This window comes from Strongylocentrotus purpuratus, unplaced genomic scaffold (assembly GCF_000002235.5).
Source record: "Strongylocentrotus purpuratus isolate Spur 01 unplaced genomic scaffold, Spur_5.0 spur5_scaffold_12, whole genome shotgun sequence".
Classification (NCBI taxonomy): Eukaryota; Metazoa; Echinodermata; class Echinoidea; order Camarodonta; family Strongylocentrotidae; genus Strongylocentrotus; species Strongylocentrotus purpuratus.
The window spans coordinates 21653779-21667000 of NW_022145597.1; the positions used below are offsets into that span (position 1 = coordinate 21653779).

General features: G+C 38.6%; 2 protein-coding genes across 4 annotated transcripts in view; both read right to left on the reverse strand.

Moving 5' to 3' along the window:
• Nucleotides 1-365: 365 nt before the first annotated feature.
• On the reverse strand, nucleotides 366-12740 carry LOC575673 (formin-like protein 5). The gene is made up of 4 exons (XM_030982116.1): nucleotides 11230-12740; nucleotides 7454-7576; nucleotides 6156-6706; nucleotides 366-5084 (listed from the first exon to the last, which is right to left on the reverse strand). Exons 1-4 carry the CDS (start codon nucleotides 12623-12625, stop codon nucleotides 4803-4805), a joined length of 2352 nt encoding a protein of 783 aa, XP_030837976.1. The 5' UTR covers nucleotides 12626-12740; the 3' UTR covers nucleotides 366-4802.
• Nucleotides 12573-13222, reverse strand: part of LOC587143 (unconventional myosin-XVI) — a 116557-nt gene continuing 115907 nt past the window's right edge. For all 3 annotated transcript variants that reach the window (XM_030982114.1, XM_030982115.1, XM_030982113.1), the window contains one exon: nucleotides 12573-12874. In XM_030982114.1, the coding sequence (XP_030837974.1) occupies nucleotides 12670-12874 (205 nt within the window). In that variant the 3' untranslated portion in view covers nucleotides 12573-12669. The remainder of the gene's footprint in view (nucleotides 12875-13222) is intronic.

Consider the following 13222-nt stretch of genomic DNA (forward strand, 5'->3'; position numbering starts at 1 on the left):
AATGTATCCCACCCTGCCAGCCCCCCCCCCCCCATCAGTGGACTTTATAAATATGAGGTGTTAACCTCTCTCTCCCCCTCTTCCTCTCCCCCTCTTCCTCTCCCCCCCCCCCCCCTCTTCCTCTCCCCCCCCCCCCCCTCTTCCTCTCCCCCCCCCCTCTCCTCTCCCCCCTTTCCTCTCCCCCCCTCTTCCTCTCCCCTCTTCCTCTCCCCCCCTCTTCCTCTCCCCCCTCTTCCTCTCCCCCCTCTTCCTCTCCCCACCCCCCTCTTCCTCTCTCCCCCTCTGTCTGTTTATTTTTGCCTGCTTCATCACAGAAATTTGTGCTATGTAAATAAAATGAGTAACAGATTTACAAAATGTAGATATTTGATTTTTAGTGTCTTTATTTCACCAAAAGATTACATTGTGTACATACACTCTTTGCTTGTGACAAGATATGAGCATGATACATATACATCACAACCAATCATACATATTTAATATAACATTATACAATTCATAACTTAATTTCTTTTTAGTTAAAATATAAAGTTTCAATACCGTATTATGAAGAGTTATTTCATTAGTTTTGTGATATTCCACACACTACGATATGAGCTGTTATTATGTCACATTTACCTCAATTCAACTCGACCACCCAAGTGTTCTACATATATATTCTACTAAACTTATTTGAGTGAATTAATACATTTCCTAATATCAATATTTCACCTTTGTCGTCAATTTGGTAATTAAAAGGGTCATTAAAAGAGCCAACTAACCATCTATTAAGAGCATATTAGTATAAGAAAAATGACAAGGCAATGAAATGTTCTTGAATCCTACTCAATTTGGGCATTGTGGAATCCAGAGAAATTGGTTCATGTTCTGTACATTCCATGTATCGTAACTAAATAATAATTTCTTTTAAAAATCACTAAAAACTAAATTGAATGAAGAACAAATAGCACGATAATACTTCTATTATGGCAGGATTGTAGATGAATGGACAGCATGGGCAGATTAACAATACCCCAGATTATTACATTCTAAAATCGCCAAAGATATATAGGACCAGCCTGAATGATATAAATAATAAAAAGAGATAGAACACATGAAAACTACAACACCAGTAGATTACGATACTAAACTACATCTATCTACATGTATGTGTACTTAGAGAGGTATTACAAAAACAAAATAAGTGAAACATTCTACATTGTATGTCTAATTCCATTCAATGTTGCATAACATAGTGTTTACATAGCTTGCAGTGCATAAATGTAAAAACAAAATAATTAAAAATGTCTACCCTGTATTACATCAACTTCAATGTCATTGCAGATTGTTTTGACGGAGTGTTTCCATAGTTGGTTGCAGTGCGTTGTTGCATAATCAGTAACAAATTGTTCCATGTCATGTTAAGTAAGGCAATACATTAAATATACCATTTTGTATTCATAATGTAAAGTTGCACTAAACTACACAACAATGTGAAATAATACATTTTCAATTTGTTAAACTCTTAATTTTACTAAATCAATTTGAAATGTGCAAAGAAATAAGAATAAGCTACTAAAACAAGAGAATAAGATATATTTCTATAGCCACATCCCCTGAAAGATAAACCAAAAAATAGGCTGGTGGATACTAATATAGCCAATTACTTTTTGTTCGGATAGTGATTTGTGATGTTATTTTACAGTGCATAGTGTAATCTATTTAGAAAAAAAATTATAACTTCTATGGTACTACATCACATATCAATATAATACTGAAAAAGTAAAAAGTTTTTATACTGTCAGTGGGTATCCAGCCCCCTGTCCATAATATAAACAAAACTAAACTGATCACAGTCCTACAAAAACAAAACAAATATAGAAATACACGCAGGTATTGTAAACATGACAGTTAAAAAGCGTAAAGGCTCGTCTCGATATGACGTGGTATCTTGCTAAAGAAAAGTAACCCACTGTCATATCTACATCTGTTTATTCACTCATCTATTCACTTTATGATTAAAACTCGAAGAAACAAAATCTAAATGACTATTGATTGAAATCGTTAACTTATAAATTTTACACTTGCTAAACCCAAAATGCCATCATGGAATGAAATAAATAAAATTACTGTTACATGTCTTAGGTAGTAGTGAGATGTAATAGCACAAAAAGATGTATCCGGAACGCAAAATGCCCAACATTGAAAGAAAATTTGTAATTGAAATAATATAAATGACATTTTTAAGTTATATTACGTCTATCAAAGCAAGGTAGTATACATATTTTTGTGTCACAGGCTATTGTAAAGCCATCTAACTATAAGTACAATTCAAAGGGTAATATGAAATAAAGATATTCTGGTGGAATGAAAATCTTGTACATCTCTTCTTTTTTCCTTTCCTAACAAGTATATATTTAGAATAACAAGAGAATAATCCTTTCAGAAATATTTCTACTTTCACTAAATGAAACATTTCCAAAAGGTTTAATCCAAATTTATCTTGATCTCAGGCTCTGTATTGAAACCACCATACTACAATGCATGGCCGTGTATATCCATTGCATAACTACGACTAGCACCTTTTTCATTCGCTAAAAAAACAAAAACATAAAAAGGCAATTGCAAGTCACCTGCCTTCCTCGTCACAAAAGCTTGCCCGACACTGCAACATTAAAATCAGAGAATAAACATAGTTCAAGGAGAAAGCTACCTCTTATAAATATGAATAAATTAATTTGTTATATGCATATACTGTTCATTTCTAACCTGCTCTAATGCATTATCTACAGTGTATAGCCCTCTAATCGATCTCAAATATGATAAATTATATGGGTATGTGTACCTATAGATAGAAATAATGTTAATTATGAATTTTTTTATCCTCAACATTTTAACAAGATCATTTTGAGGTATCCATTTTTAAATTGAAAGATCTTTCTGGAATGCCCAATAAATATGACAACTTCTGGCAAATAAATGCATGCTCATATTTTTATGTTCTTTTGGAAATAGATTAAAATGTTGGAATGTTCCACAAAGATGGAAAAATAATTAAAATTCCATTACATCATTCGATTCACCTTGCCCTAAGAGAAAAAATATAATTTTCCTAGGCAATGCGTTAAAACAAGTGCAAAACTATGCTTTAGTTAACTGGAAACAAAATTAACTCATGGGTCTGTACTATAGCTAAGATAAAAAATCATATGTGAAAATGTATGTCGATTATCCATTGTCTCCTTCCAGAACACCAATATCAGAATTAAGTTGTTCAATATGTCGTACGATTTAGTGCATTGGGTGTGATTGTGTGAAATTCATTATCGAAAACCAATTGTGATATCGGTCTTTCAAACCAGTGATATCTGACGATTAAACACACCAATTTTTTCGAAGATTTCAGAATGCAACAAGAAAAAGATGTGTCCGCATCAACAGTAGTGTGTTTCGTTTACGATATTTACAAATATAAATTGCTCTGTATATACATGTACACCAATATCACAGCTTGTTCAGACACCATCGTTTGATCCATTATGCTTTCAATATGCACCATCAGATAAATTGCATTCAAGTTTTAGATAAAGACTGTTTGAGATGCGCCGATTCGATCGTCTCTGTCACATTCAAACAATACCTTGAAAATAACATCTTGTCTTTAACATGTTTGTTCAATGATGGAATAATTTCCAACACATTCAGATTGCATAATTGCATTTTCGTTTATAGGTACATGTATATTTGCACAAGGGTGACTGTGACTCAATAGTGATGTGATAAAAATAGATATATGATGCATATTTGTGAACTACAGATGTGAGGTAAGAAAGTGCGGTAAGATTTCTGTATTTAAAGCTTTCAAGCTAGACAAAACAGATTTCCTTGCCTCTTCCCCCGCCCCCATGTCCAGCTGGAGTGTGCCTGGCATTAGAAACAGAATTTCAATCACCCTTGTGCTTGGTGCAATCCATCTACATTTACTTTCCACATCTGTTATCTTCCAACCTTTATATTCAATTAAACGGAGCAGAATCAACTCTGTGAAGTACTACTAAATGTATGTAAATATTCTTGTGCTTCGTTCATCACTGTGATGTATTGGGATAAGTGCTATCAAGTTGACAGTACAGCGTACATGCATCAAAACTACTATATAGAGAAGATCTACATGTACATGTAGGAGTGTCTTGATAGAAACAGTTCATACAGGTCACTGACGATGTCATGATCTGTGCTCTATCCTTGTGCCAGGATCAATTGCTGCTTATTTTGAAGAAGAACAAAATCCTAAGAAGATCTTAACTCTTTTAACTAGAACAAGTTCATACTGTTCACTGACACCATCAGGATATGACATGGACTACTGTTGCTCAGTCTGAAGAACACTCAACAAAGTCCAGAGTTAACCTTGAATTCAAAGCACCATGTCAATCTACGATCAGCTTCAACTGTTCATACTGATCTTCAACTGTCCAGCTTTCCTTCCCTTTGAACCACCATAAGACCTGCACACAGAAAAACAACATCAAAGACCAACGTATGTGTACATCTGGAATTCCAAGCACCATGTCACTTTTAGATCAGCTTGGCTCATATATGTTGCCCAGCCAATTCACCCAACGCTTATTCAGGAGTTGTTCTACATAGACGAGGAGATGTGGACGACTGCATGGATGATAACATCTGCAGTCATCCAACGGTCAGTGCATGGTTGCATCAGATCTCTTAGTATGTCCCGTAACTAAACAAGCTTCTAGCACCAACTCTCCATTTGTAGCTCATCAAAGTCATTAGTTTCGACAACATGCTATTGTTATACTCTACAGAGCTGTCGACGTCTCTTCAAAACCAGACGCACCTTTCGATGCGCTACCGCTATCGTCACCATCCCCACCCAGCTTTTTCTTGACAATGTTCCGCTTCCACGTGGGCATGGAGCGTAGCTTGGCCTCTCGTTCGACCTGTGTCTTATCCACAGAAGCCTCGGTCTCATCAACTTTCTTCTTCTCCTTCTCCATCATGAGTTTACGCTTCCACTCCGGCACCCCCTGCCACTTGGACGACTCCTCCTCTTGTTTTCTTCTCTCCTCTTCCTCCTTAGCCTGTAAATAAACATCAAAGAAGAACAATTGACGAAGGTGGATAAATAATAATAATAATAGTGGGTTCTTGTATAGCGCTCATGTCAGTCAGATTTGACCATCCTGGCGCTCCCGATTATTACCCTGGCTTTAGCACGGCTGCCATACGGCGCTCTAGCATTTCAAGGAATAAATTCCTACCAGGTACCCATTTACTTCACCTGGGTGGAGTGTGGCAAATGTAGATCAATGTCTTGCCAAAGGACATTAGTGCGGCGGCGGGACTCGAACCACGGACCTTGTGATCGGCAGTCCTGCGACATATCCACTCGACCAAAACACCTCTACAATAGCTGATGTATTATAAATGTACAATACTTGGATAGATATATAGCTCTACAAAATACAGAAAACTGACCAGTATTCTGAATTTGAGATGCGTGTACATGTACCCGAGTTGATGTGAACCATTATCTGATATAACAAAAGACAACAACTGGGCGCTGTTGAATCATTTGAAATTTTATCTCAAAAATTTGACATATAATGTAGTTGACTTTGTTCTCCTTAAGTTCTCCTCATTGCTGCGGTCGAGTCATCCGTAGTCGTATTATACCCGATTGGCCCCGAGTCCGGCCACGGGAAAGACACAGTCTAGTCAGGCTACACTCCCTTTAAATTCTTATAGCACAGCCATAACAGCCATCTTTTTGACAAACTTTGTTAAAATTAGCATGCTATGTATGCTCTTAACACAACTATTTGTATTCTCACATGCAATTTAGTTAACAAGAATCTACTGCTCTTTATAAACTTTAAAGGCAGGCTTTACTACTTCAGCTAGAAGGGATTAGACCACCCAGCGAGCCAGCGAGGTCACTGTGACAGGTGGCTATCTCAATAACTCAGCTCTCATTTAATATAAGAAAGAGAGGATCATGGGGACCAACAGGCACCGATTGGGGAAGTTTTCTATATAGAGGGAGCAAGTAGCTACAAGTAGGACAGTGTGCCTTTAACATCCTAGTAAAGGAGCTTAATCTTAGATTGAAAAGATTTTCTCCAACTCCCAGTCTTCATCCTACTACTCACCATGGCATCCTTGAGTTTTTTATCCACCATGGCTTTCTTCCAAGCTGGCAAGTTATCATAGCCCTCTGGTGGCTGCACCGGTAGTGCCGGCGCTGATACCTTCCGAGTCCTCTCTGCCATCACCGTTGGTGAGAGCGGTCTTGTTTCTGGAGGCATGGAGATTCTCTTACTGTAGTCAGCTCTCTTAGGTGATGTCTGAGGTGGAGGGCCTTTCTGCGCCAATGGCGGTGCAATAGGCGCCTTCTGTGGTGGCGATGGTGGCGTAAAGGCTTTCTGCGGTGCCGGCGGCGCAGGAGGTGCTGTGGAAGGTGATGCCGGTACCTTCCCAGGTTTAGGCATCACCATTGGTGTAGGTTTGGTCGACTTGGGTGTCACGGGTGGTCCTCCGTTGCCGTTCGGTGAGAGACGGTAGGCATTAGACTGGGTGGAGTTGTTGCCGTTCTGGTGCTGTGGCGGTGACGGAGCTTGAGGGGGCGAGGGTGTGTCTGATCTGGTACCATTCGTCTTGGTTTGCTTCAGCTGGAATTGATTGACTCCATTGTCAGTCTCATCTGTAACCACAAGACAAAGTTAAATGTTAACCGTTAAGGATCACAGCTTCTGTTGCTACAATAATGCATGACAAACATGTGTTGTATAAAAGAACGCACTATCATCATAATCATCATCACCATCATCACTAACATTACCACAAGTCTTGCAAACTGGGCATGTTGAATTCTTAACTAAATTTACTATATCTTCTATATTCATAATGTCTGACTTGTCAACTATCACCAATCTCACAATATTTCGAACTCTTCTTCAAAGCAACTTGCTTTAAAGGGATCGTTTAACAATGTTAAATCTGAGATGCACGGCCCTACGTGTTTAACACTGTTAAGTGTCTCTGATATGGTGTTATATTGAAGCCCTAAAAAAATTGTGCATCAAAATGATCAAGAAGTGCCTCAAAAAAGTAATAACCTTTGAGTGACCGGTCTTACCATACTCCTTTCCCCCAATAGACTGTAGTGTTATGAAAACCGTTTGGCAATGCAAAATTTTATTTTGATATTCAATCATAAATATCTTGATAATCAGACAGGTGATCGGCTTGTAAAAGTCATGGGGTTCCTGACTGACCTAAAGGTTTATAATTATCATTGCAGCATGAGCGAAATCAAGGATTTTTTTAAGGATCTAAGATAAAGTTACCGGATCCCTTTTAGATGGCTTGCTCTGTAACAGCGGCATGTTTTTAAATGCAATGAAGGGCAATAGTGATGAAGAGATGAATCATTATGAACTTAGCTGACCTTTGAGCTCTGGTGAAGGTGGCTTGCTCTGCTTTGGGGTGGGACGCAGCCTTCCAGTGAAATTCTGCAGCTCAGCCATCAAGTTAGTCATGGGAGCTTCGGTGGACAGCGATTTCTTCTTTTCTGTGGATCAGAACAGACAGAAAACAAAAATGAAAATACAGGATGCCTCATTAGACATTCATACCTTCTGTACGATGAAAAGAAAAAGAAACGCAATGAGCATATTATCTAATAAAAAACACAAAAATCTTGATTAATTTATCCTTAATTGTGGACTGTGAAGAGCTTTCTTTCTTCTCCAAATTCACAGAATATTTATGTTTGATATCATAGAACAATGTATCTAAAGATGGAGAAAAAAAATGGAACCATTACTGGAAACTTTTCGTACAATTCTAGTTTAACAAAATGTTCATAGATAGACCCTTCACACATGACACATTACAATGCCTCGAAAGACCATCACAACAAAACAGAATTATTACCTATGAATAAGCAAGGTTCACTTCATTGTCATCTCTTCCAACACAAGAAAATCGAATTGGGGCCTTATTGTTGCATGAAGCTGCTTTTTAACCTCAAGGTGATCCGACAATCGCTCCCGGCTTTATTACGTCAATAGTACAGTGTTTAGGGTTAGACTTAGGCTTCACTTCAATTTTATATCAGGTTAAGGGTTAGGGTTAGATGTAATGTTGGGTCCAGGCTTGGAGTTCGGAATTCGGTTAAAGTAGGAAATTATCACAGGGTAACTGTCGCAGGTGTTATATGACCCACCTCCAACTTTTATTCATTAACATGGTCCTTTTTTTGTCAGAGTGGGTTTTTGTTGTTGCTGTTGTTATTTGGTACCGGGTAAGTTTTTGATTATTTATTTTTATTTTTACATATTTTTACATATTTTTACATATTAAAAAAATATTATTATATGTATTTATTATTTTTTAAATTTCTTTATTATTATTTTGTTGTTGTGGGGGGGGGGGGGGGGTCTTTTCTTTTTTACCTAGTCAAGTGGGAGTAAGGCTTGAGGGTTTTAAAAAAATTCATAGCAGTAGTTAGAGCACAGTTGGGATGGTTGCCAGCTAGAACATGAGTAACACCTTTATCACATCAAACATGCACCCAGTGCTGGAAATAGATTGGTAGACAAACATATATATATAGAAACATGCTGCTGTTACAAGGCAACTGACAAAAGTGCGGTGTATGCATGTGTGTTAGTGAGGACAAAAAAGGAGTGAAGCATTTAACAGAACATACTTTTAAGGAACATTGTAATGCATGTACCTGTAAGTGAGCTTTACGTAGGTTACATGTTCTTTCCATGTTCACTAATGTATAATGAACAACTTGATTTTATTATTAAGTTTTACTGCAATTCATTTTGTTGAAAAGTTTTCGACTCGGTTGAAGATAAAAAACTGATGAAAAGTCCAAAATATTGTTCATTAAGAAGATATGTATATTACACTTTTAAAAAACCCGAAATGAATAGAAATAAAAACGTGACCAATTAATTTTACAGAAAGGTTTCACAGCTTTAAATCTACTTAATGTATTTCAAAAAGCCATAGAAAGAATAATGTTCATTTTTGTAATGCATTGAAATAATAGACACTTCTCCATTAGAGGAGTGGGACCAAATTTAGATCTATTTTCCTTTGATATTTTGCATGTATCCCTTGTTGATAGATCAGACACACCTCTAACAACAATTCTAGGTTGTCAAGGCAACTGCATGGATAATATAAAATGTGTGTACACAAGGGTCGAGATCATATCTGACAACGAAATATCCCTTTAAGAAAGCATGACTTGCAAACATAGGCTAGAGCCGGTTCACCTTCTTAGAGTTTTATTTTAAAATAAATGAGTCAGGATATGTTTGCCGTATTCTAGTCGAATCGTCTGTGAGGTACAGTTGGGAAGGAAGGAAGGATTGCATTAAAATTAAAAGCCAGCTGGAACATAAAAACAATGCAGACAAAGGCAAACGGATTCTAGCGTATCCTATCTACCTTCAAGAATATGATACAGTTTCCCAGCATTGCCTGACTTGTCTAAAAATGTCTACATCAGATTCAAATTTAGATGCAGTTTTGTGCCCAACATATGCTGCAAAATAAAAGTTTATTAGTGTAAATGGCATAATTCTGGTACAACCATTTTCTTTTTCATGAGGCAGAATTAATGAATGCTCTTTTAATAGTGTACATATAAGTCTAGTAGAACCCTTTCTTCTTCCCACTATTATCTACAAACTTTATCATGGTAGTTCCTTTATAAAAACTGTGGCATTTATCTCTGATTTTGGAGTTGATATTGCGCTACTAATTTTGAATAATGTGAATACTCTTGAAGCCATGCCAATGACTAGAAGTATACAATAACAATGCATCTTGCCAAAAACTTTTTCTTCCTTGCAAATGTGGATATCTTTGCTGTTAATTTAAATTCCATAGAAGGGTGAAAAAGGGTTGGTGAAAAGGAAACATGAGTTTCTAATGCATGATAATAAGTTTTCATTGTTTTGATAATAGGATGTTATGAAACATGAAATTATGTGCATAAAGGGAAGGGCTTGCACTAGTTGAAAATGTTATCCTTTTGTTTCTATCTGAATGTTCTAATTCTAGAAGCAAATTTCTATGTGTTCTCTGTAGCACATTTATTGCACATAAAAAAGACACCTTGTGTAATTATAACAGTGTGTCCTCTACAAAGTGAAAATGAAATAAACCGTGTAATCCATCACAACATAGTGTAAACAGAAAAGAGAAACCTAAATTTAATTACCAACAATGTATATGTTTAGATTAGAGCTAACTTTAGTTGTCACACACATTTGTGGTACATTTGGTTGACACATAAACAATGGCTGAGATCCAAAATTAGGAAAACAATGAGTTCTCCCCAGGCTCTCAACCACTCCTAGGCAATTTATTATAAAGCCTTTTGATTGTTCGTAAGGTTAATATTGAGCATAAGTCTATGGATCATTGTGTATTGATTAATCATAACTCTTTATGATATGCGGCAGAGGCAATACCACTCCTACATTTTTTTGTAGAGCATATCTTTTGAGTAGAATATTTTTACTCTTGATTGATTTACAACATTAAGTTGCCCACACAACCATTTTTATTACAATAATCCATCATACCTGAATGAACAGTGAATGAATACTTATCAGTTTCAATTGCTCATACCAAGGCAATCAATCTTTATCAATGATATCCAAAAACTGTACATGAACTCTATCTTAATTTCCACAGGTTTATGTTGAATTTCACCTTACAAGATACAAGATATCAGACTTAATTGCTACGATTAATTTTTTGGGGAATGAAGGAGTACAGGACTTAAAATCGTGTGAAATAATAAGGTTGCCAAATTTTACCACAAGATGCAGATTAAAAATGCTGAAGTTTTGAAGAAAAAAAAGTTTAACATTTTGCGAACTTAGAAAAGTTAAGTGATTAGGCTCACATATTGTGATGACAGATATTGTTAATCAACATAACTAAATAATAAGTATTCTAGAGAGAATTGAAAGGTGAAATAGACAGAACTTAAAAACCAAGCCTCTATAATCTACAATCTACATGTTTGTCTACAATCTAAGTATAACTGTGTAAGTACATGTGAATAGTGAATTGTTGTTAATATTATAAATGCACAATACGTTTATCTAAGCTACATATTAGAAAAGGGTTATGCTAAAAGAAAAGTTCAAGCATTTTTGTAGATGATAGATTTGATTGACTTACCTCTTGAAACTGTCTTGAGTTGTACAGCTGAGAGGCCATCCAGTAGTCCTCCTCCTCCTCCTCCTCCTCCTCCTCCTCCTCCTGTGAATTTGTTTACTGCAGGTGGTGGAGGTGGGGGCGGGGCGTTGGGTGCTGGTGGAGGAGGGGGTACCATTCCACCCATTGGTGGAGGTGCAGGAATGTGCTGGGGTCTTCCACCCCCCATAACAGGTGGGGGCGGAGGTGGAGGGGCGAAACTGGCCACGGCGGGAGGGGGTGCTGGTGGTGGTGCAAATGATGTTGTGACAGGAATGGACATCAAGTGTGCTGGCTTGGGACCACTTGGTACGGGCGGGGGCTGCGGGGGTGCTGGAGGGGCAACTGAAGGGGGCGGTGGGACATCATCCGGGAACAGTATCTGGCTCCGTGGTCTCGACGTGGCACCTGGAATCTGCATGAAGATGTTGTTGGTATTGTTGGTGTTGCCTGATGGCATTGGAGGGGGTACTGGAGGGGGTGCATGTGTAGGTGGTGGGGGTACAGCAGCCACACTCATCGGTCTCACAGCTCCATGATGGGGTAGGTGTGACATCGGTGGAGGAGGTGGGGGTGCTTGAAAAGGTGGTGGAGGTACATCGGGTATAACTCCATACGTGTGCTCCATGGGATTTCGATATGCAACATTGTCAATATAAGTGCTTCCAACAACAGTATCATCATAAACCGATCCACCAAATTGGCTCTGTATTCTGTACTCTTCACTTCGCGTTCGCACCATACGTACATCCACTCCATTCCCATAGGACATTCTCTGCACCGATGTGTTCTCAATCATGGTCAGTCTAGTGTTTGGGTCTCTGACTGGAGCAGGCGGTCTGCGTTTGACCGCCTGATCATTGCCAGGTGTATTAGCATACTCACTCTCTCTCGCCATCGCTACGCCAGCTGCTCCACTGGACTCTCTCTCACTCATTACTTCCTGTTCTTTCAGCTGTGCTATACGCTCCGCAATCCTCGATTTTGACGGGGAGGTATTCTCAGGTCGACTCTCGCTTTTTGCTCCATCAGCAATGGCCGGTGGCAATGATATGATCTTTTTTCTTGGTGGTGAAGCAGCACGACGTGGTTCTTCATCAGGCTTATCCTCCTGCTGCTTGAAGCGTGCCATGATGGCAGCAATGTTCTCCTTCGTATCACCAGCTATCTCTGCCATAGGAGGCGGGGGAGGAAACTCTACCTCCTGACCTGGACAGCTTGGCATCTCTTGGTGATCCATAGGAGGAGGAGGGGGTAACAAATCCATCTCATCCGCACTTGGTTCCACCTTCTTACCCTTGTCTTTCTTCTGCACCCCCATCTCGTTCTCGTTGTTATCTAGCTTCAGGGAATGTTTCAGAGCCGGAGGAGCATCTTTCATGCTGACATACCCACAGTCCGCCAACTCATCCTCTGCCTCTTTCCTCACCGTGTTTCCGTTGACAAAGGGTAGCGGAGGAGGGATGAAAGAGGCACCGATTTCACCTTCGTGGAAGACATCGTCCTCTGTGGAGGTGCTGATTTTTCCTGGACTAGGGGGCTGGCTCGTGTCATAGGCAGAGTCAGCGCAGACTCCGACTTGTAGACCCCATTGGTTAGCGGTGGAGGGGGAGGCACATTCGGAATCGCACTGCAAGAAAACAGAGAAAAAGAAGCGTGAATGAGATGGTTTTCTTATAATGGTGATACACAAAAATGTAGTAGACCAATGGCACAACCAGATGATGCTTAATTGCGGGCTACATGTAGACATTGTGAAAACAATTTTTTAAAACAGGATAATGGCTTTAAGATTTTAGGAAGGAATATTTGTGTATGTTGCTCTCAGCAGAGAGAGAAATATATTTCACCAAGACCAGTGAACAGAATATTTTTTTAACCACCGAAGAAAAGTTATATCTTTGGAAAATGTATATGATTTTTGGCTCGATATACAGCCAAGAAATGTAGCTACAGTTGGGAAGAGACTCTGAATCAA

Excerpts from the sequence above, each read along its gene's own strand:
- LOC575673 (XM_030982116.1), bottom strand. The coding sequence starts at position 12,625 with ATGAAAGATGCTCCTCCGGCTCTGAAACATTCCCTGAAGCTAGATAAC. Across the intron at positions 7,577-11,229 it reads ACTCAAGACAGTTTCAAGAG|AAAAGAAGAAATCGCTGTCC; the intron begins GTAAGTCAATCA and ends TCTGATCCACAG. Across the intron at positions 6,707-7,453 it reads ACCTTCACCAGAGCTCAAAG|ATGAGACTGACAATGGAGTC; the intron begins GTCAGCTAAGTT and ends TTGTGGTTACAG.